The sequence below is a fragment of the Marmota marmota genome, unplaced genomic scaffold (genome assembly GCF_001458135.2).
Source record: "Marmota marmota marmota unplaced genomic scaffold, marMar, whole genome shotgun sequence".
Taxonomy (NCBI): domain Eukaryota; kingdom Metazoa; phylum Chordata; class Mammalia; order Rodentia; family Sciuridae; genus Marmota; species Marmota marmota.
In genome coordinates, this window is record NW_025999991.1 from 9,444,165 (window position 1) to 9,471,110 (window position 26,946).

Genomic DNA, 26,946 nt, shown 5'->3' on the forward strand with positions numbered 1-26,946 from the left:
TTGTCCCCGCAGCTTAACCTCATAAAAATTGCTGGTGCACTCATGTGCTGGGTGTTTCAGGGCTTGCTCCTCTGCCCGAGGTGCAACCCTTCAAGGATCCAAGCTTTCTCTCAGGGCCACGGTCCCACTCCTTGTCTTGGTTGAACCCCAAACTTGTTCCTGCAATGGCAATGAGCTCAGTCAGTGCTCACGTGTGCAGCTCTGCTTTCCAGGCATTTCTCAGCCATGGCTGCAGGATCCACCCAAATGCCAAAGGGAGAGATGTCATCACTTCTAGCTGCAGCAGGGGCAGTCCATAGGCAAGTGTCCACTTCCTCTGCTGCACCTGGGTCACCATGCAGGCGACCTCCTGCTCTGGTGTGCAGCCAAGCCTGGGCTACAGCACAAGGAGACCCCCAGCAGGACAAGGAGCGCCCCCAGCAGGACAAGGAGAGACGGAACACCCCAGGGGACTGAAGAGCAAGCCTGTAGGTTCTGAGATTGTTCTTCTGTTGTAGCAAAACCAGAAGGGAATGACTGTGGCCCATTCTGGCCCCCAGAGGACCATGGAGAGCCACGTGGTGAAGGCAGGTTGCATGAACTCCTACCAAGAGTGGAGAAGTACCTGGAGCAACCAAATGCCCTACCCAAGGACAACTTTGGAAAACTCGGTGGCCAGAAGGAACAGGCATCTCTGCAAATACGTGTCCCCATTACTTCTCTGTGTGGCTTCTAGAGTTTGAGTTTGCTTTTGTGTGTCCTGAGGCCTGTCACGTAGAGGCACTGACTTTAAAATGTCCTGAGTTGATGGTGCCAAGGGGCAAATGTTCAAAGCAAATAAACATATTTTATAGGAATATATTCTGTTTTTTTAAAAAAATTATTTATTATTTATTTGCTTTGTACTAGGCATTGAAACCATGGGTGCTTTACCACTGAGCTATACCCCAAGTCCTTTTTAAAAAAATTTTTTTTTTAATTTCGAGACAGAGTCTTTCCAAATTGCTAAGTTGCCCAGACTGGCCTTGAACTTGCAATCGATCCTCTTGCCTCTTGATCCCAAGTTACTGGGACTATAGGTATGGCCACCACTCCTGACTGTAGACATGTTCTCTTAAGTTAGGGCTCAAAAAATCCTCACAGATACATTCTGGCTAAACAGAAATCTATAGGGCAAAATTTAAAAGACAAAACCAAAAATTATAAATAAGACACAAGAACAGGATTGAGCATAGAAGAGAAAGCACAATTAGGCTCCAAGGAGTTGGGGCATGAGAATCTGAGAATATGAAGAGGCACATTCAAAGTGTGTGAATAAGTGGGAGAGGTAACCGGAAAAGTTAAGTGAGAAGGAGGAACTTCAAATAGACCTGGCACAGTGGAAGAGAGGCCCCTGTTAGATTTCAGGAGCAGCAGCGAATTGGAGGGTGCACAGCTGGAGAAATACCAGTAAATTGGCACAGATAAAGAGATGAGCAGTGTGGCAAGTGATCAAGAGAAGAGAGTGACATGTCTGTCAGAGTCAGGAGAGGAGAGTATCAGAAAAGGGGAACTCAATATGCAGAGACAAGCACTGAAAAATTTCCAGAATTGATGAAAAATATCCGCGCTTCAGAAGCTTAAAAAGGTGGGGGGGATAGAAAGTGAAAATCATCATAAATCTTGAAGTGAAATTATAAAACACAAGTGAATAAAGAGAAGATATTAAAAACACAAAAGTCAGGGCTAGGGTTGTGGCTCAGCAGTAGAGCACTCGCCTAGCACATGTGAGGCCCTAGGTTTGATCCTCAACACCACATAAAAATAAATAAAGTGAATAAATTTATGTGCTGTTTTGAAGAGTTTGCTGGATGTAGGAAGTATACAAAAGACATAAAGTGCAAATACAATGCAAGAAATGATGATGTGTCTAGGATAAAAACAGGCAAATTACCTGTTGTAGGAAAAACCAGAACAAAGCATTGATCATAATGTAACTACATGAAGTGAAACCTGAAAGCCCCAATCCACCCTCACATACCATTTAAGAGCATGTGTGGGCCACAAACGTGGAAGACGGTGACTGGTGGACAGCACATCTGGTTATGTGGGATGGTGGTTGGGTGGAGACTGTGAGTGGGGAATATAAAAGTGATTTGCAAGGCTTTCCATAAGTTTTAAAGTTTTTAAGCTGGTCCGTGAGTTCATCATTCCGTGAGTTGCTATCATTCCATTGTATGTGTTCCTTGTTGGAATAGTTCATAATAATAAAAATGCTTTCCCTCAAGTCACATTACATGTAGCTTTTCATGCAGCAGAGCCATCCAATGCAGCAGGCAACATGAGAATCTTAGCGTGTACCTGAGAAAGGAAGGCAATGTTGGCGGGCAACACAACAGCCCAAGGAAGCGCCCTCTCAGGTCAGCTGAGAGAGTCCTTGGGTTCAGTAGGACACTCACAGAAGCAAGTTTCCCATGCTCAATTTTGTCCTCTGAAAAAATGTGTGAATGGTATAATTTTCCTTGCAAAGGAATCCCTTGTTTGGGTGGAGAGAATACAGGTGGAGTACAGAATAGATGTTTAATGAACTGCTCTAACATCTTTCTGAAACGAGGCAGAGGGCAGCCAGTGAGGCAGAAATGAGATGGTACTTACTTCCAAACACCTGCAGCCAAAGACGCTCCTGTCTCATCTTTGTGTACACTTTTCTCACAGCACTTGTTGGTTCCAAACCCAAATCTCATGTCTCCTGCATAGGGAGCCTCTCCAGGAATGCTGTGCCCTGCGAGTCTCTGTAGGACCCATCCTTTCCAGCCCTGTGTCAAGCACACAATGGACACTCATTCTGTTTGGAGAACACTGGAAACACCCCCTTTTTGAAAGGAAACCTAGATAAATCATATAAACACTGTACCTAGTGAATCAATTTTAGCTTTCTCCTTGGGAGCTACCAAGAGTACAAAGAAGAATCATGCTAGCTACCCCTACCGTCCTTAAACAGCTCAATTTCTCGTTGGTGTAGGCACATTTCACAGCAGTGGCTCCACACTAAACACGCTATGTCACTTTACAAATACTTCACCTGTCAATACTTCTATTTATGTCACTCAAATGGGCATTGTAAAGTGTACACAGCACACCCTCTCCTTTTTAATTTTTTAAAATTTGTTCTAATTAGTTACACATGACAGTAGAATGCATTTTGACACACTATAAATGGGGTATAACCTTCTCCTTCTTCTGATTGTCCATGATGTGGAAACACGCCGGTGGTGGAGTCGTATATACACATAGACTCCGCTCTAATCTCATACTCGTTTATGAAGATCTCAGGCCATTCGTGTTTTACAAAATTTCACGAAGCGGTGGCAAATCTCGATTTTCTGGGGTGCATTCCCGGGGCGCAAGCGCTCTCCCTCACAGAGAAAGGAGTGGTACTGACCCTCCGCCCGCGCAGCCCACGCCTCCTGTCTGCGCGCACAGGAGCGCGCTCTGCTGCCCTCCCTGGCTGCTCAGTATCCCGAGCCGCCGCCTTCGCGCTCTCCAGGCGGGTCAGTACCTTGCCCGACTGTGGAGGTGGGCGGTGATCCATCCCGTGAGGATCCTCCAGTCTCTGCCGAGCACCGAGCACCGTGACTTCTGGGGGGACAAGGGAGAGACACAGGGCACGCAGACTTCAACTGGGTTGACCTTCACTCCCTTCAGGGCAGCAGAGCCCAGAGCACCCGACTCTGCCCACCACCGGGAGGAAACTAGAGAGCGCTCGCCCGGTGGACAACTCGCCAGGCAGACACTGGGAGTGAGTCGGAAGAGCCAGCGCCTTGGAGAGGTGGCATGGAGCGCGTGGGTGCGCGTGGAGCCCTCACCCCTAACAGCTAAGTGCAGCGCGGCGGGAGGGAGAGGCTCAGAGCAACAAGTATGGTCTGGAGCCACTCCAGGGGCAAAGGAGCACAGCCATCAGGTACCCAGAGCCCGTAAGGCGCAGAGAGGGCTCTCTCCACTTGCAGACTGCAGCAGGCGCGTTCCCTCCTCTCCAGCTTGGTGACCGCGCAGCGGTCGGTCGGAGGCACCCAGGAGTCTGGGGGACCTCTGGGATCTCGACCATCTCCGGTTTGGGTCCGCGCCTCCTGTCCGCAAGACCCGGCACAAAGGCACGCCATACACTGCTCGAGATCGAAGCGCCCCTAGTCCTGTTCATCCGGGAGGATCCCTAGGAAAGTCGCGCTCAGGGCTCTGGGCTGGAATCCCCGGCGGCTCCCAGCGCCTGCTTTCCCAGGCAAGCGCTCCTTTCTGTGCGCCCCGCCACCCTGCTCCCCAGCGGGTAATGGAGTTGGCGACTGCGAACTTCAGTGAGGGGAACGCGAGCGGGCCCGAACCTCCCTCCTCGGAGGCACCGCCGCTCTTCGGCATCGGCGTGGAGAACTTCGTCACGCTGGTGGTGTTCAGCCTGATCTTCGCGCTGGGCGTGCTGGGCAACAGCCTGGTGATCACGGTGCTGGCGCGGAGCAAGCCCGGCAAGCCGCGCAGCACCACCAACCTGTTCATCCTCAACCTGAGCATCGCCGACCTGGCCTACCTGCTCTTCTGTATTCCTTTCCAGGCCACCGTGTACGTGCTGCCCACCTGGGTGCTGGGCGCCTTCATCTGCAAGTTCATCCACTACTTCTTCACGGTGTCCATGTTGGTCAGCATCTTCACTCTGGCCGCGATGTCGGTGGACCGCTATGTGGCCATTGTGCACTCTCGGCGCTCCTCCTCCCTGAGGGTGTCCCGCAATGCGCTGCTGGGCGTGGGCTTCATCTGGACACTGTCGATTGCCATGGCCTCACCTGTGGCCTACCACCAGGGCCTCTTCCACCGGGACGTCAGCAATCAGACCTTCTGCTGGGAAGACTGGACCAACAAGAGCCACAAGAGGGCCTACGTGGTGTGCACCTTCGTCTTCGGCTACCTGCTGCCCCTGCTGCTGATCTGCTTCTGCTACGCCAAGGTGGGAGCGGCGACTTGGAGGGAGAGGATGGATGGAGGGGCAGTGGGGCCCTGTAGCTCCTCTGGTCTCCGCACCCCTCTCTGCATCCCCGCCCCCTGCCCTCTCCCAGGTCGGGTGCAGACTGATTTATACGGGGGGCCTTCCCCACTCCAGTTTGCCTTCTCCTCTGCAGGGGCTGGGAGGGTTTGCTCTCTAGACTTTGGGTAGAACGGCTTTGTCCACCCTTCGCTGCTTCTTGGGCACTATGGCCTGTAAAGCCCACTGTGGCCGGAGCGCGCTTGCACTTCTGCTGTTTAGAAACCCCGGGTGTTGCAGCAACTCAAACAAAAACCGCCAGCGCGAGGCAGTAATTTGGGCGCCGTGGTGGGACCCACCGCTAGAGCTCAGTGCCTGTGAGCGCAGGCTAGTTGCGCAGATGGGGTCGCAGTCACCCTCTGGTAGTTTTCACCTGGGACCGGCTGGGAGGCTCACGGCGGGGCGCTCTTCCCCGCGCGCTCTCTGAGGCCGCTGCTCTTAGGGACAGCGCTTCGGATTTTGCTTTACACAGAAGTTTAGCTTTACAAACCCCAGGGGGAAGCAGTTTTCTTCAGAGGCGCGATGGAGTCTCCAGAGGGCCCTGGTGGAAGGGGCGGGGAGTGCTACTTCCCCATGTCCATCAGGTTTTAGAAAGGTGTGGACAGTGCTGAGGGCTTCAGGTGGTCCTCTAAAATCCCCATGCTGGAGAGGAGCAGCGAGGACTCGCTGCTGGCGCAGTTTCTGCCTCTCTTCCCTTGGGGGGGGGTAGTACTTATCCTGCCTTACAGATCCCACAGAGATCCACGCTCCCCTCCTCCGTCTTGAATTACTCAGGGTGAAGAGTTGACATGGATCAAAAAGTCAGAAACTTCTGTGGCACAACCTGTTTATGTTTGAGTAACCAAGAGTATGTGTAATCGTCGTCTGACAGCAGTACTTAGGGTGAACTCCCGGGTCCCCAGTATCTTCCCAGGGAAGTGCCATCATCATCAGAAAAAAAAACCCTTGGGAAGCAAATTCTGAAGTTCCCAACTAACTCATCTCTCCCAGCCTCTCTGACTCTGACATATAAGGCTGGCTACAGGACCATAAGTAACTACGGAAGATAGAACAATAGCCACTTTTAATATTCAATCATAAGGTATTTTCCCCAGGAAACATGTTTAATATGAATCACCCGAATCCCCCATTTGAACCATCTATGTAGATTATGTCTACTTTGAATGATAATATTTTTGGATATTATTTGAAAAAATAGCTTGCACCAAAAGGCATACATAAGGAAAAACAGTCGAGGTAGTATTTGGAAATTAAGTGGAGCTTAGCTATTAGCTATTGGCTATTTTATTTATTTAGTTTTCTGGAAAAACAACAAAAAAACACAACAAAACAAAAAAACAAAAACAGTTGTGAACAGCACAGTTATCTGAAATGTGCATTATCTCACTTAATTTACATCTCTATGGAGGAGCTATCATCCCTATTTTATTAAGGCAAAGGAGTGTTGGAAGTGTGAAGCAAACTTCTTTGGCACAACTTGTTTCTGTTTGAGTAACTAAGTCAAGTGTAGATTTAATAGTCCCATGATAGCAGTACTGGGGAGTGAACCCTAGAATGCTCTGCATCCTCCCCTCAGAGTACCTTCACCATTAGACAAGCCAAAGCCACTTGGATACAAATATCTGGCATTCAGAAAGACTTTTTAGGAAGGGACGATAGGTGGTTGCTGGAGGACAAAAAGCTTGGGCCAAAGGGATTCTTAAAATATCTGGCTCTTAATTTCCCAATTCCCTATATTTGAACTGAAGACATGCTTTCTTCAATTCCCCAAAGTCTTTAGAAAAATCACTTATTATTTTCATAGAAATGAATGATAAGGTAAATTTTGGGACTAAATTGGACTATCATTTTAGAATTTATAAAGGTCACACTAAACACAAAGTTTTAAAATTTAATTGAAAAAAATAAAAACAATAATTGATGCATGATCATTTGGATATTTTTTATATGGAAATAGTTTGCTTCCAAGAATAAATAAAAATATCTTTTACATCCAAGATAATATTTGCAAATTCACTTTAGGAGCTAAATTGCCGGAGATCAGTTATTTTGGGCTGCCTTTCCTTGATTTAGGCCCTAAGTGTGTACTAGCCGATGAAGAATTTTGGTGCTTGAGTGTTCAGATCAGGATGGCTGTTTGCTGGAGGAGCAGGTCTGATGCCCACACATCGGCCAGAAGGGCACCTGGGTTACAGTGTGTGTGTGTGTGTGTGTGTGTGTCTAACATAGTGACAGAAGTGGATTCCAGAATCACCTTTGGTAAGTGCTTTGTGGAGCAGCTCTTTGCCTGAAAGTCCTGGGAAGGGCACAGGGTGTGTGGACTGAAGAGGGATCTTGGTGGTGGGCCCTTTGTCCCCTTGGATTGCTTTGTTCCTGCTGCTATAGACCCATCGCCTCCTAAACGTGCTTCACTGAGCATGAATTGCTGTCTGGAGCCCTCCTTGGTTTCTCCACATCCCAGGGTGTGCCCAGTGTGACTTTGGCTGGTATTTGGGTGGGCACCTTCCCCCATACTGGGCCATGCATGTGGAGAAATGACACCATGCCAGCATTATCTTCCAGAGAATGCAACCATTGCCACTTACTTTCTTTCTCTTTTGATGCAAGTCTTGGTGAGGGTGCATCATAATGTGTCATGTGCACTCACAGCATGAGCTATTGAGGAGAAACAGCTACACAGTATATTCGAGACTCTTCTCCTTTGAACATTCAACGGCATTCAGTGTTAGGTGTGTTGAAGTTGCTCAGCGGTGACTCGCCCTTTGTTGTTGATGGTGTGCGTGGACCCTCACTAGCCTGGTGAAGCTTGCTGCTTGTGCGGGTGTGCCCCTCTGATTTCAGGTGGGTGGCTTCTGTTCTGGTTGCTCCTGTGTCCCTTGCCCTCAGTGCCCTTTGTTGCCCTGTGAGCTCATGTGGCTAGGCTGCTGCTGACCTGCTGGCCAGGACTGTCTTCTGGGGCAGGCTCTGCCTTAGCCCTCTCCTTCCTCCTGGAGACTTTCTTCCTTGATGCTGTAGCGAAGGCTCCCTTCTGTCTTCACCTTTATCTAGCTTGTGGACCCACTTCCATTGGCAGGACAGTTACCCGTTGTCAATGTACTGCGTTTATCCCTAATGCCCCTGTACAGTAGGGCTTGTTTTGCTATCAACGATTCTGAGCCAGCTCAGGAGGAGAGACATGTTTTAGCATCGTGGAGAATGTGAAACCAAAAATGCACACCCCAGTGACGGCTGCTCAAGCTGAGCAGGGTTTGGAGGGTTGGTAGGCAGATCCTGTGGTTTCCCAAAGAGGACCTGGCTGATGGCTCCATATGTGCTCCTTGTAGCTAGGGAGCAGGATGCTGCAGGAAGCCCACTTCTTTATATTATTTCCATGCTGCGGTGCTAGAGGGAGACACAACAGTGGCAGGAAGCTGCTTTTACTTCTTGAGAGACATGTCAGCAACCCACAGTCAGTCTAAAGCCCTTAGTCATCCAGACAACGCTTGCTGCAGGTTGTCCCCAGGAGGAGACTGAAAAATGAACTCCAGCGTCAGTTCTGCAGGGTTGGCTCTGTTGGTCAAGTTCAGTTTGGAAGTTCCTATACATAACCAAAGCTTTTCACGTCTTCTGAATATTACACTGGCAAGAGAAGACACAAATGGTTTTTTAATTTAATGAAGCCAATGTGTCTCCAGGGTGCTCCCCGACAGGGACATCCATTGCAAAGCCCTGCACAATGTGCTGTCCGCCATCAGTGATGCTGGGTTCCTGAGATGAAGTTGTCTAAAAGCACACAGCCAATGAAAGGAGGCCTGGTGGGCAGGGTTTTGCTTTGAGGTTTGCAGTGGAAAGAGGTCTTCACGGGAAAACAGAATAAATAAGCTGAAGTGAATGCCAGTGTGATCTGGTGTGGCCGCACTGAAGAGACAGCTGGTCACATCACCTGCTTGTCCACATTGGCTGATGACCTCCCACATGTGCATCTCTAGGTTTCAGTGTATTTATGACCTGATATTGTGCCCAACATACAGCAGGGCCCAGGTGATGGTTGACACATGGACCAGGAAACCGAGGCAGAAGATAGACCAATAGCATGCACGAGCGGGCCCTGGGGTGGCTCTGTCTGGAGGAAATTCCAGGTCTGTTTGCACGAAGACTCTGTGGGTACAAACCGTGCCTGGGCGCACCAGTCTTCCCAGACAGTCCTTCCTACATGCTGGAGAAACAGGTGCACTCTGCAATTCAGACTTGCTGTTTTGCTGCCCAACATGTATTTCTGTTTTAACAATTTTATGAGCAATGGTACTGCCATTTTGCAATGTCAGTAATCGTTAGTACCAGGCAGGCAACGTGTTTTGAATGTGGAGCAAACTGAGTTCACTGGTCTGTGTTTTGCAGGTCCTTACTCATTTGCATAAAAAGCTGAAGAACATGTCAAAGAAGTCAGAAACGTCCAAGAAAAAGGTAACACAACAAATACTGCAACTTTCACTTGTGCAAGCTTCGTTCACTTTGGTTTTTAATTATACTTACACCCTCCCCAAACCTGGTGGGTGCTGGCCCCTTGGAACAGACACTGGCATGAGCTCTTACTGTGAAGGTGGCTTGAAGGTCAGGCTGGTGAGGGGACCATCACATCCAAACTTACAGGGCGTCGGGGAGGTGTGCTCGGCGACTTTCCATGCTGTGACCCCAACACCTGATCTGGACGACTTACAGGGCAGAGATCCTTCTGACTCACAATTTCAGAGGCTTCAGTCTGTGGGTAGCGGGCTCCATTGCTCAGGGCCCGAGTGAGGAAGTACATCATGGAGGAAGGAAGTTGCTGGCACATGGCGGCCAGAGCAGGGTGGGGTGGGTGCAGGAACAAGAAGCTCTCTTCCAGGGCATGCCCCCAGTGACCTACCTCCTCCAACCATGCCCCCCACATTCCCAGCACCTCCCAGAGGTCCATTCAGCTATTAACTCACGATCCAATCACTTCCCTCCTCTGAACACGGCTGTGCCCGTGTCCAAGCCTTCAACACGCCAGCCTCTGGTGGCCATTCCATATCCAAACCATGGCAGGAGGCAGGGGTCCCCTGGGGGGCACCTGCAGGCTGACCTGGTGAGTGCATGGGTGCTGATGGATGTTTTTGCGAGGAAGTGGAGTGTTTTATTCTGTCTACCTTCCCGGTGAGATTCTGAAAGCCCTGGTGCTTCTCATTTGGGAGAGTAAGTGCCCCGAGAGCCCAAGAGCTCCTTCCTGGCCTTCTCTTCCCTATCCCTGTGCTGGCGCTGGCTCAGAGCTGAAGGCTGGGGACCATGCCACTCCCCACATCCTCCCCTCCCCAGAGCCCCGCCAGCCTAAGAGCCTTCACCGAGGACACTGAAGCACCAGCTCCCTAGGATTCATGATGTTTGCATGTTGAGGAAAAACCATGTCACACACTAGGTTGATTTAACTCTTACTCAGATAACATCTATGCAATTATGACTTTGGACAGTGGACTGAGATTATCAGGCAATCTGATTCGGGACAATTTATACAGGCTTTCTAACCCACAACTCAGTAGTAATATCTTAAAATGCTTTGCTTTTTAAAAAAATATTGATTAAGTTATATATTTTTTAGATAATTCATATTTTCTCTAAGAAGATCTACTAACTTATAGGAAGACTTCTTCCTGATTTCCCGGTTCACGTACAGCCACGTGGCTAAAACCCACCTGTTCCTAGAGCTGACAACTAATGGCATAAAATTGGTTAAAAAGTACAAAACATTGAGACATTTTTTGGGAAGCAAAATCAGCTTACATTAGGAATGCCACCACGCCTTTTCTCAGCTAAGTGCCTAAGAATAAAAGTCAACATACGGAATAGGACATCTCATGGCTTCTTTTCATTCATTCTTCTTTATGTTTAAACAGGGGAATATGTGGGCTTAATTCTAAACCTCTAGGCCCCTCTTTAAGATCTGACAAGTTCTTATAAAGTTATAAGTGCTATATAGTGGTAAGTTACATGAATACAATAAACTAAAAAAATGGTGTCCTCCTCCTCCTCCTCCTCCTCCTCCTCCTCCTCCTCCTTCTTCTTCTTCTTCTTCTCTCTCTCTCTCTCTCTCTCTCTTTTGAGGAAGAAAAGTTTATTGGTGCTTATGGTTCCAGAGCTCTCCGTCTATCAATGGTCAATGTCATTCCTTGGGGCTTGAGGTGAGGCAGAACATCATGGCTCGGGTGTGTGGGGTGTGGTGGAGGAAAGCAGCTGGGGGTATGGCCCCCGGGAGCAGAGAGACTCCCCTCACCACTGACAAATATTTGCCCCAAAGGCACGCCTTGAACAACCCGCCTCTTCTAAACACCCTACCTGCCCACAGTTACCACCCAGTTAACCCCTATCAGTGGATTAATGCACTGATCAGGTTAAGGCTTTTATAACCCAATCGTTTCACCTCTAAACTTTCTTTCATTGTCTCACACATGAGCTTTTTGGGGACACTCAATATCAAAACCATAGCACCCCCTAACGCAGCTCCATCCCATTCATCCTCCTCTGTTTTTAATGATATACTGTGTTATGTCGGGGTTTTTACATTTTTCCAGTCTTTTAGTTTCCTCTGAACCCCATTTCTCATCTCCCAAGAAAACAGTTCTTTATTTTTTAATTTTTTTTAAATTTTTATTGTTGGTTGTTCAAAACATTACAGAGTTCTTGACATATCATATTTCACACTTTGATTCAAGTGGGTTATGAACTCCCATTTTTACCCCGTATACAGATTGCAGAATCACATCAGTTACACATCCATTGATTTACATATTGCCATACTTGTGTCTGTTGTATTCTGCTGCCTTTCCTATCCTCTACTATCCCCCCTCCCCTCCCCTCCCCTCCCCTCTTCTCTCTCTACCCCCTCTACTGTCATTCATTTNATTTGTTGATTCTAGTTATTAACTCTTGTGCTATGGGTGTCCTATTGAGGAATTTGGAGCCCGACCCCACCGTATGTAGATCGTAGCCAACTTTTTCTTCTATCAGACGCTGTGTCTCTGTTTGATATCAAGCTCCTTGATCCATTCTGAGTTAACTTTTGAAAACAGTTCTTTAAAAATAATGAAAGATGGTTTATAACTTCCCCTTGGATAGTCATCTATAGCTGACCACCTGCTGGAGGACCGGACCTTGGGAGCCGAATTGGAGTGCCAGAGAACAGACGTGTCAGCCCAAGGTCTTGCTCAATGTGATGAGCATTTCAAGATCCTGGGTGGGGGGATGTTGATTTCCTTCAGGAGGAAGGGGCTCATCAGACTTTAATAGAGAGGACAACATATGCTAAATGTTTATTATCGATTCAAAAATTTTATGGTTACTAGAATGAAATAAGACATTTCCTTAGTAGTCTATAGATTTTATTAGTGTCTGAGGTTAGTTTTATTCTGTGTATTTGAAAAGGTGTTGGAGAAAAGCTTTAAGGGTTGCAGAGCAAAGTGCTTAAAAGAAAGAAAAAATGTAAGAAATGACTAGAAGCCTTCTGTGCTATTTTATGATAAAAACAGAAAGATGAATGGTTAGTTTAACAATTATTTTATATAAATGTATATATACACACATATGTATGTGTGTATATATTTATATATATATACATAAATACATATTTATATATAGTCTTCTTTTGTTCATTTTTACCGTATAAGAATGAAGGGGAGAAAATTCATCTTCTTTCTCCCAGCCTCTGACCCCTTGCAGCCTCTGAACAGATGTCAGATCTCTTCTGATCTATTTAATTGACTTTTGTTTGCATAGAACAAATAGATGTGGTGGAGTGGGGGTGAGGGTGTCTGAGAAAGAGATAGGAGAGGTGCAGGGGAGGGGCGTGGGGAGGGGGTGGGAGGAAGAAGAGAGGAAGGGCAGAGAAAAGAAGAGGTGCAGAGAGGGGAGACAGAGGAGGGAGAAGAGAGACCAGAGATAGGACAGGAGGCCTGTCCCCTGGCCGTGGACAGCTGACCCACGGTGGTGTTTTCCTGGGTCTCAGTGCAAAGCACTGCTACTGTGCACACGTCCTCCACATTTCGGGGAGAACGGATGGAAGTGGTGCAGGCAGGTGGACACGGATGGAGGTGATGCAGACTGTGGGGAGCGGACCAATGGCCACAGGTTCCGATACATGTGGACCAAAAGATAAAGATTTGGTATTTCACTCTTTTCAACTCCTTTCTTTCTAGGCCTTCTTCTCAGTGGCTGAGTAAAATTTCCTTTCTCTGGGCTCTGTCTGTTTTTCTTATTTGGTTGAGGATGACACAACAAAATACCACACCCTGGGGGCTTACAGACAACAGTCATGTATTTCTTACGTTTCTGGAGGCAGCAAGTCCAAGGTCAAGTGCCATCAGCTCTGGCATCCGGTGAGGGCCTGTTTCCTGTTCATAGATGCGCTTTCTGTGCCCACTCCCGAGGTGGAGCAGCTCTGGGCTGTGTTGAAAGGGCACTAATCCCACTTAGCAGGGCTGCACTCCATGACCCAGTGGCCTCCCAAAGGCCCTGCCTGCTGATTCCTCCTACGGTGACAGGGTCCAGCATGAGTCTCAGAGGGGAGGGCACAAGTGTTCAGGCCATCTCTATGTTCACAAGTTTGCTGAGAAGGATTTGATCATTATTTTGAAGCAAGAAAGACATGCTAAGCAGTTATTCTCCATATTTGGAGGAAAATACAAGGGAAGATGTGATTCTTTTGCAGAAGCAATAGTGTAGAGCCTGTAATTGATGAATTACTTGTTTACGGTCGGTTAGACGTGAAGATGTCTTTCTGGCATGAGACTGACTGGATTCTAGAATAAATTCTTAAGCAATGCTTCAGAGCAGGGTGCAAGTGTGCTGGGTGGGTGCCCCAGGTTGAGGTCGGGCACAGGCGTCTCAGGTCCCTCCAACGGCTGGGGTCGTCACCAGCTGCTTTTTTTCCTCCTTTCTCTTCTGTTTTTCCGATTTGAAGTGTTCCTGCAGTGTTGGCCTTATCTATGCGACTGAGGCGATGCTTTTCATGTTAGTTATTTTCTCCCCAGTTGAATTCCGGGAGGCACAGTGTGCGTGAGGCTGCTTGAAGAAGGACAGATGTCTCAGATGACTCGAAAAGAGGGTCCCGCAGTCAAGAGAGACCAGCTTTTCTCCTGTTAGCTTAAGGAACAAAAGGAAGCCACACTAATGACCCAGTTTCAAGGATGGTGAGATTAGTACAGAAACTTGGTACAACTTCCATGACTTTTCTATCAGAATCTCGGGACTCTGTTCTCTAAATTGGCAAGTTAGCTCAGTGGCACATACATTGGGCGTAACTCTGTCTCTGGGAGAGGCAAAATGATTCTGTAAGAAAAAATATCATGTTAGAAAAGAAAAACAGTCAGTCTTCTTTTCCACCAGGGGAGCCTCTGCCCTGGTATTTCAGAGGGAAAGAAGGGAAGCAGCTCTTCTTGCTTGTTCTGACAAGGAGGCTGCTCCAGCCTCGGGGCCGCGGGTGTTCAGTGAAACGTCTTGGGTTGTCTTTGACTTGAGGTGGGTGAGATGATTCACTTTTATTGTAATTCATCAAGCTCCTGGTGGAGCTTATGAAAAAGACCGGTTCCCAGGTAACTGTCCGCTAACCACTACTGACCGAATCAGCCATGGAGACCCCGGTGGAGACTTCTGAATTTCCAAGGCCCTTGGGCTGGGTCCTGATGGCATGCTGATCTACTGAAGTCCCAGGGATGGCTTTAGCACACAGGCATTATTCTGACTAGATCTTGACTTTTGAGCTAGTACATTCCAGACACTCAGTTTTCGGAGTTTGACATATTGGAAGAAGCTGTGAATCGAGAAAGGTGGTTTCCTACCAGTGTGGCACTTCTTCCTGCCCCATGTCCTGTCCTTCAGGTCTACCAGCACCCGCTCAAGGGACAAAGAGCACCCAAACCATCTACTGTCCCCAGCCATGCTGAGGTGGAGTCAGCCCGAGCTCTGGAGGACCAGGCACACAGGGCCTATGTGCAGGGTGACGTGTGAGCTGCCAGGGAACACCAGCCCAGCGGGTGTGGTGCTGGATGAGGGTCCCAGCAGCAGTCAAGTGCTGAAGAGCCTCCACTGAGAGCAGTTAGTGGGACCAGTACACGATCACAGGCTTTTAGGAGCCTTAGATAAATGATCATTTATGCAAATACCTATTTGGTATCCTTTCCAATATTTATATTGCAGGTCATAATTCAGTCACATTTCAAAACTACCGTTAACCAAGAAAAAAGTGGCTTTCTTTCATGTTTATGAGAAAACTAGTGGAATTACTAAAAATCTAAAGGCAAAATTTTTATGAACTTGCAAACAAGGAAACAAACAGTGTCGTAAAAAATATTCCGTACTCAGGACACACTGTCATCTGCCCTGTGGATCTTGATAAGATATGGATCTTCATAAGGTGCTGGGATCTGTTTCTGCCCTAAGCTTTGCTCTTAGTAAACATTTCTGAAGAGAAGCAATGAAATGGATAGAGTATCGATAAGGGCTGTTATTTTTCGAAGTGAAGAGATAATCTGATTGTCTTCGGGGAGCAAAGGGGATGTTTTCCGATCAATTTGTGGCTATAATCATATCTGGATTGTTCGGTTAAGTCATCTGAGGACGGCGTTTCTCTTAGTCTAATGGATAAATGGACTGACAGCAAACACCCCTTACATAGGCGAGCAAACCTTCCGTTTGCCTTGTGTGCCATACAGTAAGTGCCTTTAACAAGCCTTCACCCGGTAACACCTGTCCACAGCTTTTTATAGTTGAGTTGTTTTACTGCTTAAATGGACTAGGCACAGTCGAAGAACCATTTCCTTGGTTCATCATCTTCACAAATGAGTAAGTTGAGGCTCAGGGAGGAGATCTAGATATATAAAATAGGTATATGTAATAATATATGTATGTGTGTGTACAGTATAAACATATATCTCACATGGGGGATTGAACCCAGGGTCACTCTACCGCTGAACTGATTTACAGTCTTTATTTTATTTTGAGATGAGGTCTTGCCAAGTTGCTGAGGCTGGCCCTCAACTTGTGATCCTCCTGCACATCCAGCAAGGTCATATCATATTCGAAAGGCCATGAACCACTGGCTTTTGGCACAGACCTGCTGTCAGTCCCAGAACCTTGCCTCTTGATAGTGAGCTCACTTCTGCCTTCTGACTCTGACGTTTGCAGTTTGACTTGAGATCTAGCGGTCCTTTAACCACTCCACATGTGAGGTGCACAACCCTGGCTGTATGTGAGAAAGGACAGGTCAATTGGTTTCTGCCCCTTGGACAAGGGGAGGCAAGAATGTGTCTCAATGTTTTGCTGCTCCCTGTCTTTACCAAGAGTGAGGACCGTGGTACAGGGCTGGGGCCGGAAGTGGTCACATGGGGAGGCCAGGAGTGTCCTTGTCTGATGAACTCACAGAGCACAGGTGATTCCTGTCTTCTCTGTCCACCGCATAACTGCCACCTGCTGTCCTTGAGAAACAGCCCAGGTGACCGCAGAGGGGCTGAAGTGCCTGGGGAGATCTGTGGGCCCCTCCTGCCAGCCTCTGCACGTGGATTTGGGAACACACAGGCCTGGTTTAGCTCTGACTCTGCATCCCATGAGGGGCATTGGGCACTTGCCTCAATCTTCTGAGCCTCAGTTTCCCCATCAACAACCTATGGATCCTTTAGGGTCGCTTCACAGGGCGGTGGCAGGGACTTGGTGGAAGGTGCAGGCAGCCAGCCATGGTCAGGGTTGGTCGGCAGGAGGACTCTCTTGGTTCTGCCGCCACCTTCAAGGGCCTGGAGGCCCTGCGTGGTGCTGGAGCTGCATTCTTAAGGAAGAGCCCCAGTGGCTCCTCATATCCTGTAGTATGAGTGCCATACAGTAGGTGCCTTTAAAATATTCTCTTAATTCAGGCACTGAAATAAAATGGAACTTTGTTTCCTGTTTGAATTCTAGCGGTGGTTTTCAGTCAGTCACAAGTGAGCTATCTAGAGCTGCCTTTCAACATGTGGTGAGCAGTAAAGTCCTCCTAAGGCCCGAGTCCTCCTGGGGCTTCGTCCCAGCCCTCTCAGAGTGCAACCAGTTGGCAAGGTATGGTCCACGTCCACGCACATGGGCGCCAGGGACCAAGGTGCAGTCCGCTGTGTCAGGGCACCGCTGAGGGACGACCTCCTCCGGTCATTCGCAAAGGACAACGCAGACCCTGCCTCCACTCCGCTGAATTAGTTCTGAATTAGCAGCAGGGAGGGAAGGTGGGCGCCCGCCAGTGAGCAGGTGGTCCAGCAGTCAAACCTGGCGAAAGGTCAGCGCACCAGTCACTGTGCTCCTGAGTCCCCGAGGCTCATGAGGAGAAGTGAGCGTCTTCAGGTGTGTCATGGAGGTGAGCACAGGAGCAAAGTTCACACTCGTCCAAGCTTCATGGCCAGAGCAGCTCAGAGGCACTGGCCGCGTCCTGCACGTCTGCGAGCCGAGGTCCTTAGCCTCTGTCCCTCTCTGCCCCACACCACGGAGCACGTTCGGTTCAATCCTTGTGTATTTCACACCAATCACAGAATTGCTGTGGAAGGTACTGGCAGGTCCGATGCAGTTTCAAACACAGATTCTACAGGAAGTGGAGGCTGACCCCGACAGCAGTCTGGATGCCTTTTCCCTGATCCCAGGGAAGCGCGTACAGAATTCCTCCTTTCTCTTTAGAACGCTGGGTTCTTTCTGTTGTAAAAGACAGTTTTCTTTCTCTTTCCCCTCCCCTCTCTCCCCCAGACGGCGCAGACGGTCCTGGTGGTGGTGGTGGTGTTTGGGATATCTTGGCTGCCCCACCACGTCATCCATCTCTGGGCCGAGTTCGGGGTCTTCCCGCTGACCCCGGCCTCCTTCTTCTTCAGGATCACGGCCCACTGCCTGGCCTACAGCAACTCCTCGGTGAACCCCATCATATACGCGTTTCTCTCCGAGAACTTCAGGAAGGCCTACAAGCAAGTGTTCAAGTGCCACGTCCACAACGAATCACCGCCCAGTGACAATAGAGAGACCAGAAGTCGAGTGGACACCCCTCCGTCCACCAACTGCACTCACGTGTGAGCCCAGGCCCAGCTCTCCCGGTGCCAGCCCACCCAGGCCCTGGGCGGCCTCTGCGGTTCCCACCTTTCAGATGCGTGTTCAAGAGTAACTCTGACCCACTTAGGAACTCCCAGGTTCAGTGAAGAGCGTTCTTCAGTCTTATTTTCTTCCTAAATTGTAATTCAGAAACAAAACAAAAAGGCCAACCAGTTCTAGACCTCTTAAAGAGGTCAGTAGAGTTCTATAATGTGTTCAATTCTTCATGAAATAAGAACAGGCCCCATAAATATAGTGAAGAATATCTGCAATCTACATTTTAAAGTAGATTTATTTAGAAAAAAAAAACTTTGATGTTTTAATCCTCAGTTTTAAGAGAAGTCATATTAGAAGCTATGTGTTTTAAAGTATGGTTGTGCACGTAGAGTGATGACTGTCATCCTTCAGCTGTTTACACACGTCTGCACTGTGGAGAGAGGCCCCCTGGAGTCTGTGGAGTGGGTGGCCTCTGCTCCCCTGGTAAGCCGCATGCAGACCTTCTGCAGATAGGCTGCACCTGTCTGTGACCCCGAGGCCATCAAGTCCACCTCAAGAGGACAGTGTAGGCTGTGTCAGGAGCTCTGTCCCTGAACTTGGGCTCTTGTGGTTCACTGTGTGGACCAGAGGAAGGAGCTGCTGTGCCCTGCATATGGGAGCTGCACAGGACGTATTGCAGGCTGGTGCTGAGGTTTGGCGTGTGCAGCTGGCGAAGCCCAGAGCTGGGCCTGCAGCGGAGCCACCATGAGGGCTTAGAAAGTTGGTGAGGATGATGTGGAGACAGTAGGTTATTGGGGCAAAGGTTGGATCAGTAAGTCCCACGAGCAGTGGTCTTGCCACATGGACAAGGCATGCCCATTGTTTGATAAATATCATTAGATGAAAACAAATCTCATGAAAGAAAATACCAGAAACATTCCGTCTTATACGAGAATAGGCTTTTTCATCAAATTTGTACCAATGTTTAATGTATTTTTCACCAAATATCATTCCCTCTGGTAATGTTGATTTGGAGTTAAGATCTTCACACTAGAGTTCCAAATGTGATTTTCACAATAATTTCATGTTTATTCACGTTAACAATGAGAAAATGATGTGGACTATCAAATCGTGTGTACTAGGAAAGTCATTTTCAGGTGCAAGACTAGTGTATTTTTGGACACTAAAACAGGGAGATTTCTTGTGAAAAGGGTTTTGTGAAACATATGCCTGTGTCAAATCAGAACTCCATGTGAAATGTAAAATTTTAGATTAAAAAACCCAAGTTCAGCGGGAGCCTTTGGCACCCTAACTTTGCTAGTTCATAACTATACCCCGGTGCACAGGGTTTACCTTTGGAAAGGTGTAAGTAACTCTGGACAGAATAGGAGAAAATTGTTAGGATGGTGAGAAATTATGAGGTTTCATGTTTATTCTAGGGAAGGAGGTGGGACAGGTGGAGGTGAAAGAGCTTTGTGAGTCCTGTGCATGGGCGGTTTTTGCACTTTATTGAAATACAGGAGCAGAAAATTAGTATCCTGGGGATGAGACCCCATGGGACTGGGGAGCGGGAAGCTGCCGCTGCAGACCTGCAGACCACAGGGCCAGCCTGTGCACGGGCCACGCTGTGGAGTGCTGCCTGTGCTCCAACCTGCTTGCCTGGGCTTCTCTTCAGGGTTCCGATCACAGCACTTGAATGGGACTGTTGAAAACGCAGGGGTGATGCTGCTTTTCTTGGATCATGAGTGAGCCTGCTGCAGGGTCTATTTCCCCTGTTCCTGCATGGCCTTGGTCCTCCCCCGATGCTGCTGGTCCAGCACAGGTTCGAGTAATAATGCACTTGCACCCCCACCCACCCCGGTTTGCTTTACATATGTGCAAGCTGCGGAACATGAATGCAGACTGCTACACTTGATCTTTAGGTAGCTTGTTCTTCCTGCACGTTGCCATTCCAGTCAGTTGCTCCTATTTTGAGTTTAGGTCGAGTCTTCTTCTAAAACAAATTTGAGTATGGGCAGTAGCTTACTTCCTGCAGTGATCTAAACCTATGTGAAATGATCTGAATGGGTGGTTCTGGGCGCTCTGTGGCAGAGCTGTTACCTGGAGAAGTGTAGGAACCCTGTGCCTCTGCCGGGCGTTTGCAGGTGTTGTCCCGAATATTAATTACCATGCCTGGTGTGGAAGTGCCTTCCCTTGTACGACTGAGCTGCGAGGCCTTTGTGCGTCTGGGAGAGGTGTACCTCTCCTTTGGGCAGCCAGGCAGTGAGGAGGTGCTGCCTGTGCCTTTGAAGTCAGGCTGTGAGAACCACGCTCTCAGAGTACTTCAGAGAGAACTGAGGCTTTCTGCCCAGGTTTGGCTGCTTCGGGGCCCCAAACACTGCCACTTTTCTGTGATTTTTGCTTTTACATTGGGAAACAGATGGGTTCAGGAATATTTAAACAGATGAAATGCTTGCTCTTTTATGTGTGCAGATGACAACTCTGGTTTCCCACTGATGAACATGGTGATGTGGGTGGGAACACTCTCCTATTTTACCTTCCTAGGAGATATCCTTAAAGAGTCATTCTGGGTTATTCTGATCACGCATGAGCTCAGCAGCATGGCAGACTAAGGCCAGTTTCAGGATATTTTAGGACAATCACTTTTGCTTGATCTACAGTGTTTTATTTTACACATTGGGAGTAAAGTCATCATTTCCTGACCCCTCCCCAACCTCCTGTCTCTCGTCTTCTCCTCTCTGCTAGCTTCTTGCAGAGTTCATCACCCTAATGCTTACCATGGTTGAATTCCTCCAACCCTGACGGCGTGAGTCGGTGGAGAGCAGAGGGGATGTCTGCATCACATGAGTCACACGGGGTGCAGACTTCTTGTGACTCAGCTTTGAGTCCTGCTGCTGGTCCTCTCGGGTGCACTGAGACCTGCAGTGCTAATTCTGCTCATAGAATCGGAGACTGGCAGCCTCTGTGCAGGGGAGGACAGCACACCTGAGCCTTGGCTCCCTTCCCCTGTGGCCACAGACACCCCGCAGAGCTCCAGTGCCGGGGTTGGAGCAGCACTGCCCTGAGGAAAGCAGGGTGCCGCCAGCTTCCTCATGCTCTGCTTCAGTGACTTGCCACATCCATGCGTGTGACTCAGCAGCCATGGGAAGTGGGAGAATGCATCCGTGTGGCTTCTTCTCGGGAAACTCACCGTCTGCCCAGTGTGAATTTCATTTGCATGGGCTGCAAATATTTCCTATGTGTTAAAGTGGCTTGTCGGTGGCTGTTGGAGGGAATCAGATTCTTTTTGCCTGTTAAGATGTTGCACATTAGGTTTCTTCTCAATTAGATGCTAATGACCTGTTCATGACTTGCTTATTTTATGACTGCAGATAGAGTGAAATTCTTAAATTCTCATCCTAATTTGTTGGCATGGAAATAAAAATGATCATATGGCAATTATACCAGGTTTTAATTGACAGCGAATTTGGTGTTTTCTCCCTTGGAAGTGGAGAAGCTGAGCTTGAAGTACCATTTGCGATGCTCAGACACCTTTGGTACGGTGTGCCTGGGTAGGGCGAGCGTATCTACTGTCTCTGATATTGGCATTGTGATGCATTGGTCAGGGGCGTGGCTGGCTTGCTGGTGAGGGTGTCTTTTTCTTGGTGTGGCAGGCTGGCCTGCCATCCTGAGTCCACCATATCTTCTACTTCCTGAGCCAGCTGTAGAAATGCCAGCAGGCCCCGAGCAGATGCTTCTCTGCGGGACTCAGTGCTGCCCGTGAAGTGGCTGGTGAGCTCTCCTGTGCCCCGTCAGCTTCGTCATGTGCCCTACACACTAGGGCTCTGTCCTGGTGCATCCGTAGAGGAAGGGCCAGGATGGTGGGTGGCAGTGCCGAGACAGGGAAGGTGGCATGTGAGAAACCACCCCAGGTGGGGTTCCCATCCCTCTCTCAGTACTGCTGCTCCTGCTGTGTTAGATCACTGCTCGAGGAGCAGATCCCTTAGCGGGAGGGTGCAATGGCGCGTCTGTGGAGAAAGCTTCCTCTTTCTGCCGGAGAGCGGGTTTCTGGATATCACAAGGTACACGGCACGGCTCCAGATTTCTAACTGCTAGAGAAGTCAAAGGGAAGAAAAGACCACTGGCCGCCAGAGTATGTGGAACTGGGTTCAGTAAATGAGCTCTGTAGCCGCATGGGGAATGGGGATCCTTGCAGCTGCCTCTGGGCTGGGCTGAGTTCCGTGCCCTCAGGCTCAGGGGACCCTGGACACTGAATCAGTTCAGCTGGTTGCATGTGGATTAGTGAAGGGGCCTTGCGTCCTCACACTCTGAAGGTCTTGTGGACCTGCCAGCACTTTAGTTCCCTTCAGCGGCTGGCTTGGGACAGCCACACCACCATGCCATGTGATGGTGTCCTGCGGTGTCCAGGACCTGGGGGGTCCAGTGCCACTCTTCCAGATGGCAGGCACCCCAGTGAGTGGGGCTGGCCCTCCAGGCGCTCGCCAGGGTGGGGGGGCCTTGCAGGGCAGGTTTGTCTGTGGGGCCTACCTGCTGATGTGTCCCGTGGAGGAAGAGGTTTCTGGGGACTGAGATCAGTGCCTGACCTGGGACAAGGATGGCACTTCAGGCCTTCTGGATGTCACCGGCTGATCCAGGCACCTAAATTGTTCATGAAATCACAGGGCATAATTTCAGATAGGCTCCTCCTCCCAGATCCGCCCACACCTCTCTGCTTCAGTCAGCCCAGGGACATGCGTGGAGCAGTAACTGACAATCAGCTGGAGAAGAGGTGGTTTAGGAGCGGGCCATCCCTCTGTGGAGCTGACGTTTCCAGTGACTCTTTCCTTCCCACCAGGGTTTCCCCTGTGTTTGTCTTTCATGCTCTTCTGCTCCTCTCTTATGGTTAGTCGTATTTCTGCACTTGGATCTTGCAGGGTCTGTCAGGGTTGAGGGGTTTGCAAAAGCCCAGGCCCACACCTCCCGTGTCCTCACGGTTGTGTCTGGATTCAGGATTTCCCTGTTTGTACAGCAGGGTGTAAGAAACACGAGCTTCATAAGCAAATCAGTCTGTACCAGACCTCAGGGGCCTTCAGTCAGATGCATGAGAGCAGGCCTCACTGGGGTGCTGCCCCCGACGGGCTTTGTGCCCCTGAGAACTGGCTCCCTGGGAGTGGTGGGCCTGTGTCCTTACTTCTGAAATGGTGTCACTCAAAGCCAACGTTGGCCAGCAGCATGAGAAAGATCCCAGCTGCGGTCTCAGAGGGCAGCGGCAGCAGTGCCATGCTCTGGTCTCCTTAGGAGAAGGTCCTCAGTTTCACAGAGCAACAGAATCCCCAGGGGCTGGTCAGCAGACTGCTGGGCACTCCTCCTGGTTGGCACCGGGGTGGGCTGGAGTGAGGTCTGAGATGTGCATTCTCTTGGTGAGTCAATGCTGCTGGCCCAGAGGCCGGGTTTTGGGAACCACTAGCTGGTGGCTGGTCAGGAGGTGAGGCTGGAGCCCAGGGTCCGTGGTATTTGCCATATGGCCTCCACCTGCACTCTCAGAGTCAAGAACTTTCCAGGTTGAGAGATGGGCCTTCACAGGTCTCAACTTCTATGGTTCTGTGGGAAAAGGAAATTGCATGGGATTTAAACCACTCTTTTTTCTTATTGTTTACATTGATTGGATTCACAGTATCTGTTCAAATACCACGTCACGCCTGCCACAGAACTGGGGTGTCCAAGAGCAGGAGGGATTGGATGGCCTGCTCTGGAGGTTTCAGAGCTGGTGGCAGAAAGGAAAGGGCACCTATGCATTCACTCTGCCCCACCATACCAAGGTCAAAATGGCTGCGGGATGGAGTTTTGAACGGGATGTTTAGTGTTTTAACTTCATGTTTAAGTTAAATATGTGCATGTTTTTCTATGTGGCTGTTAGTTTTTGCTGACGTTATTCTCTACAAGAGATAAATGTAATATTCTTTATCATTAAAACTTTTGCTTAAACATTCCCTGATAACATGAGTAGTGTGAGCAAGGAAAACAATCTATGTGTGTTGTATCTTGATTTCACTGACCTGTGACTGCTCACACGCTGCTCTACAGATCACACTGGACCTGGTCTCCTGACGGTGGGCGCTGCGGCTCTCACCCTCTAGGGAGCTGGGTGCAGACTCATCTCATCACTGTTAGCTGCAGAATGATTGCCGCAGGCTTCAAAGCCAGAACCCAAAACTAAGAGTTCAACTTCATCCATTTACCACCACAGAGTCACTCTGAATCACCCTACCTCCGTGTGCTGCATGAAATCTGGCTGGACTTTGTGATGTGAACCCATTTTCTTTAATTGAAATAAAATTTGTTCTTCAAAGTGTTTAGTTTAAGAGTGTGCTTCCCCTCATTTCATAAGGCATTTCCCTGAATACGGGAGCCCAATCTGCCGTTGTGAATGAAGTTAGCTTCATTATTACTGGATGCCCGTATGGAAGACAGGACAAATCCTGTTGGTGGAAAATTGACACTTATATCTGTAAATGTTTTCTTCTTTCCCTTCTCACTCTCCTCTTCTCTTCCCCTTTATCTATTTTTTAAAAATAATGAATTCTCTTATTTTTGTAAAAAGAATACAAAATTTACTACAAGAAATTATAAAGAAGGTAGCATTTGCCACAATTCCACCCCAGAGGTGGCCTCCTTGCCACCGTCTGAGCATCCCGTGGATGCCTCCAGGGTCAGGCGCAGCAGCAGGACCGGCTGGGCAGGAACGGCAGCTGGTTATACTGTGCAAATCCTTTAAAAAATCAGTGACTTCCATTTCACTTAAATCCCCCACCAAATGAAGTGAAGTTGGATCAGTCGCTGGACTTTGAATAGCTGATAGCTGTAAGTTTAAACAAAGGTCATCAAAATTCTGGGGAACTGGAGTCCTGGCGTGTTTCCACAGAGGCAGTGAGCCGCGGCAGGGTTCGTTTCCTGCTCAGACATGAGCTACTCACTCCTTCCAGCCCCCAAGCCTGCCTTCATCTTATATTTAGATCTTTTATGAACTTTATTTACAAGTACAAATTGATAAATTGCTTACCAACAGGCTTTAAAAAAAAACAACTCTGATGTTCCACCTTTTGGACTTTTTAGACTGCATTTCAATACAGTTGTGATCACTCTCTGGACACCATGCTGAATCCCGCTTCTTGATTCACTCAGGTGTCGGGATGAGAAGCCCTTGTGAGTGTTTCTTTTTAATTGACAATAATTGTAAATAATTATGGGCACAATGTGGTGTTTTGATACATGAATTCGTTGTGTAGTGAGCAAATAGGGTACTGAGCATATCAGCACCTCAAAAAATTTGTCGTTTATTTGTGATGAGAACATTAAAAAATCCTCTCTTTTAGTGTTGGGAGAACACAGAGTATATTCATTATCTAGAGTCACCCTACGGTGCAGTCAGATAGAGAACTTCTTGCTCCTGTCTCGCTGTTACTTGGCAGTTACTGATCAACCTGTCCTTGTCCTTTCCTGCCCACTCCACATGGCCTCTGGTACCCACTGCTCACTCTCAACGTCTCAATATGAACTCCTTCCGATTCCACATGTAAGCAGGATCATGCAGTTTTGTCCGTCTGCCTCATGTTGACATAACGCCCTCTAGGGTCATGCAGGTGAACTGAACCACGTTCCCTGGGGTACATGTACCTCACTTTCTGTACCCACTCACCTGTTGATGGACTCTCAGGCTGATTCCATCTCTTGGCCATTGTGAACAGTGCTGCATTAAGCAAGGAGTGCAGATTTTTTCTGGCATACATACATTGGATGTATGCCTAGTAGTGCCACTGCTAGATCATAGGGTCGTTTTATTTCATTTTTTTTGGTGGGGGAACATCCATTATGGTCGCATAAAAGCAAAGGGGATATCAGTGATCACTTAGCCTGATGATTTCTAACCTTTTAGAGAATAGGAATTCTTTATTATACATAAATAATTCTTGGACTTTTGTATAAAACTAAATGTACTTTTCCTATATGTGGCTAGAGAAAATACAGTGTGAAAAATATAACTGCACATCAATATTTCTCACGAACTTAGGGATGCAAGGCTGGTTCAATATACGGAAATCAATAAATGTTATTCACCACATCAATAGACTTAAAAATAAGAACCATATGATCATCTTGATAGATGCGGAAAAAGCATTCGACAAAGTACAGCATCCCTTTATGTTCAAAACTCTAGAAAAACTAGGGATAACAGGAACATACCTCAATATTGTAGAAGCAATCTATGCTAAGCCTCAGGCTAGCATCATTCTGAATGGAGAAAAACTGAAGGCATTCCCTCTAAAATCTGGAACAAGACAGGGATGACCTCTCTCTCCACTTCTGTTCAACATAGTTCTCGAAACACTGGCCAGAGCAATTAGACAGACGAAAGAAATTAAAGGCATAAAAATAGGAAAAGAAGAACTTAAATTATCACTATTTGCAGATGATATGATTCTATACCTAGCAGACCCAAAAGGCTCTACAAAGAAACTATTAGAGCTAATAAATGAATTCAGCAAAGTGGCAGGATATAAAATCAACACGCATAAATCAAAGGCATTCCTGTATATCAGCGACAAATCCTCTGAAATGGAAATGACGACAACCACTCCATTCACAATATCTTAAAAAAAAAATAAAATACTTGGGAATCAACCTAACAAAAGAGGTGAAAGACTTATACAATGAAAACTACAGAACCCTAAAGAGAGAAATAGAAGAAGATCTTAGAAGATGGAAAAATATACCCTGTTCATGGATAGGCAGAACTAACATCATCAAAATGGCGATATTACCAAAAGTTCTCTATAGGTTTAATGCAATGCCAATCAAAATCCCAACGACATTTCTTGTAGAAATAGAGAAAGCAATCATGA

General features: G+C 48.1%; 1 protein-coding gene across 1 annotated transcript; it reads left to right on the forward strand.

The window, feature by feature from the left end:
- Positions 1-3,277: 3,277 nt before the first annotated feature.
- On the forward strand, positions 3,278-24,408 carry Galr1 (galanin receptor 1). Its single transcript, XM_015499564.2, has 3 exons — positions 3,278-4,948; positions 9,401-9,466; positions 17,759-24,408. The coding sequence occupies exons 1-3, from the start codon at positions 4,283-4,285 to the stop codon at positions 18,074-18,076; spliced, it is 1,050 nt and encodes a 349-aa protein (XP_015355050.1). The 5' UTR covers positions 3,278-4,282; the 3' UTR covers positions 18,077-24,408.
- Positions 24,409-26,946: the final 2,538 nt, after the last annotated feature.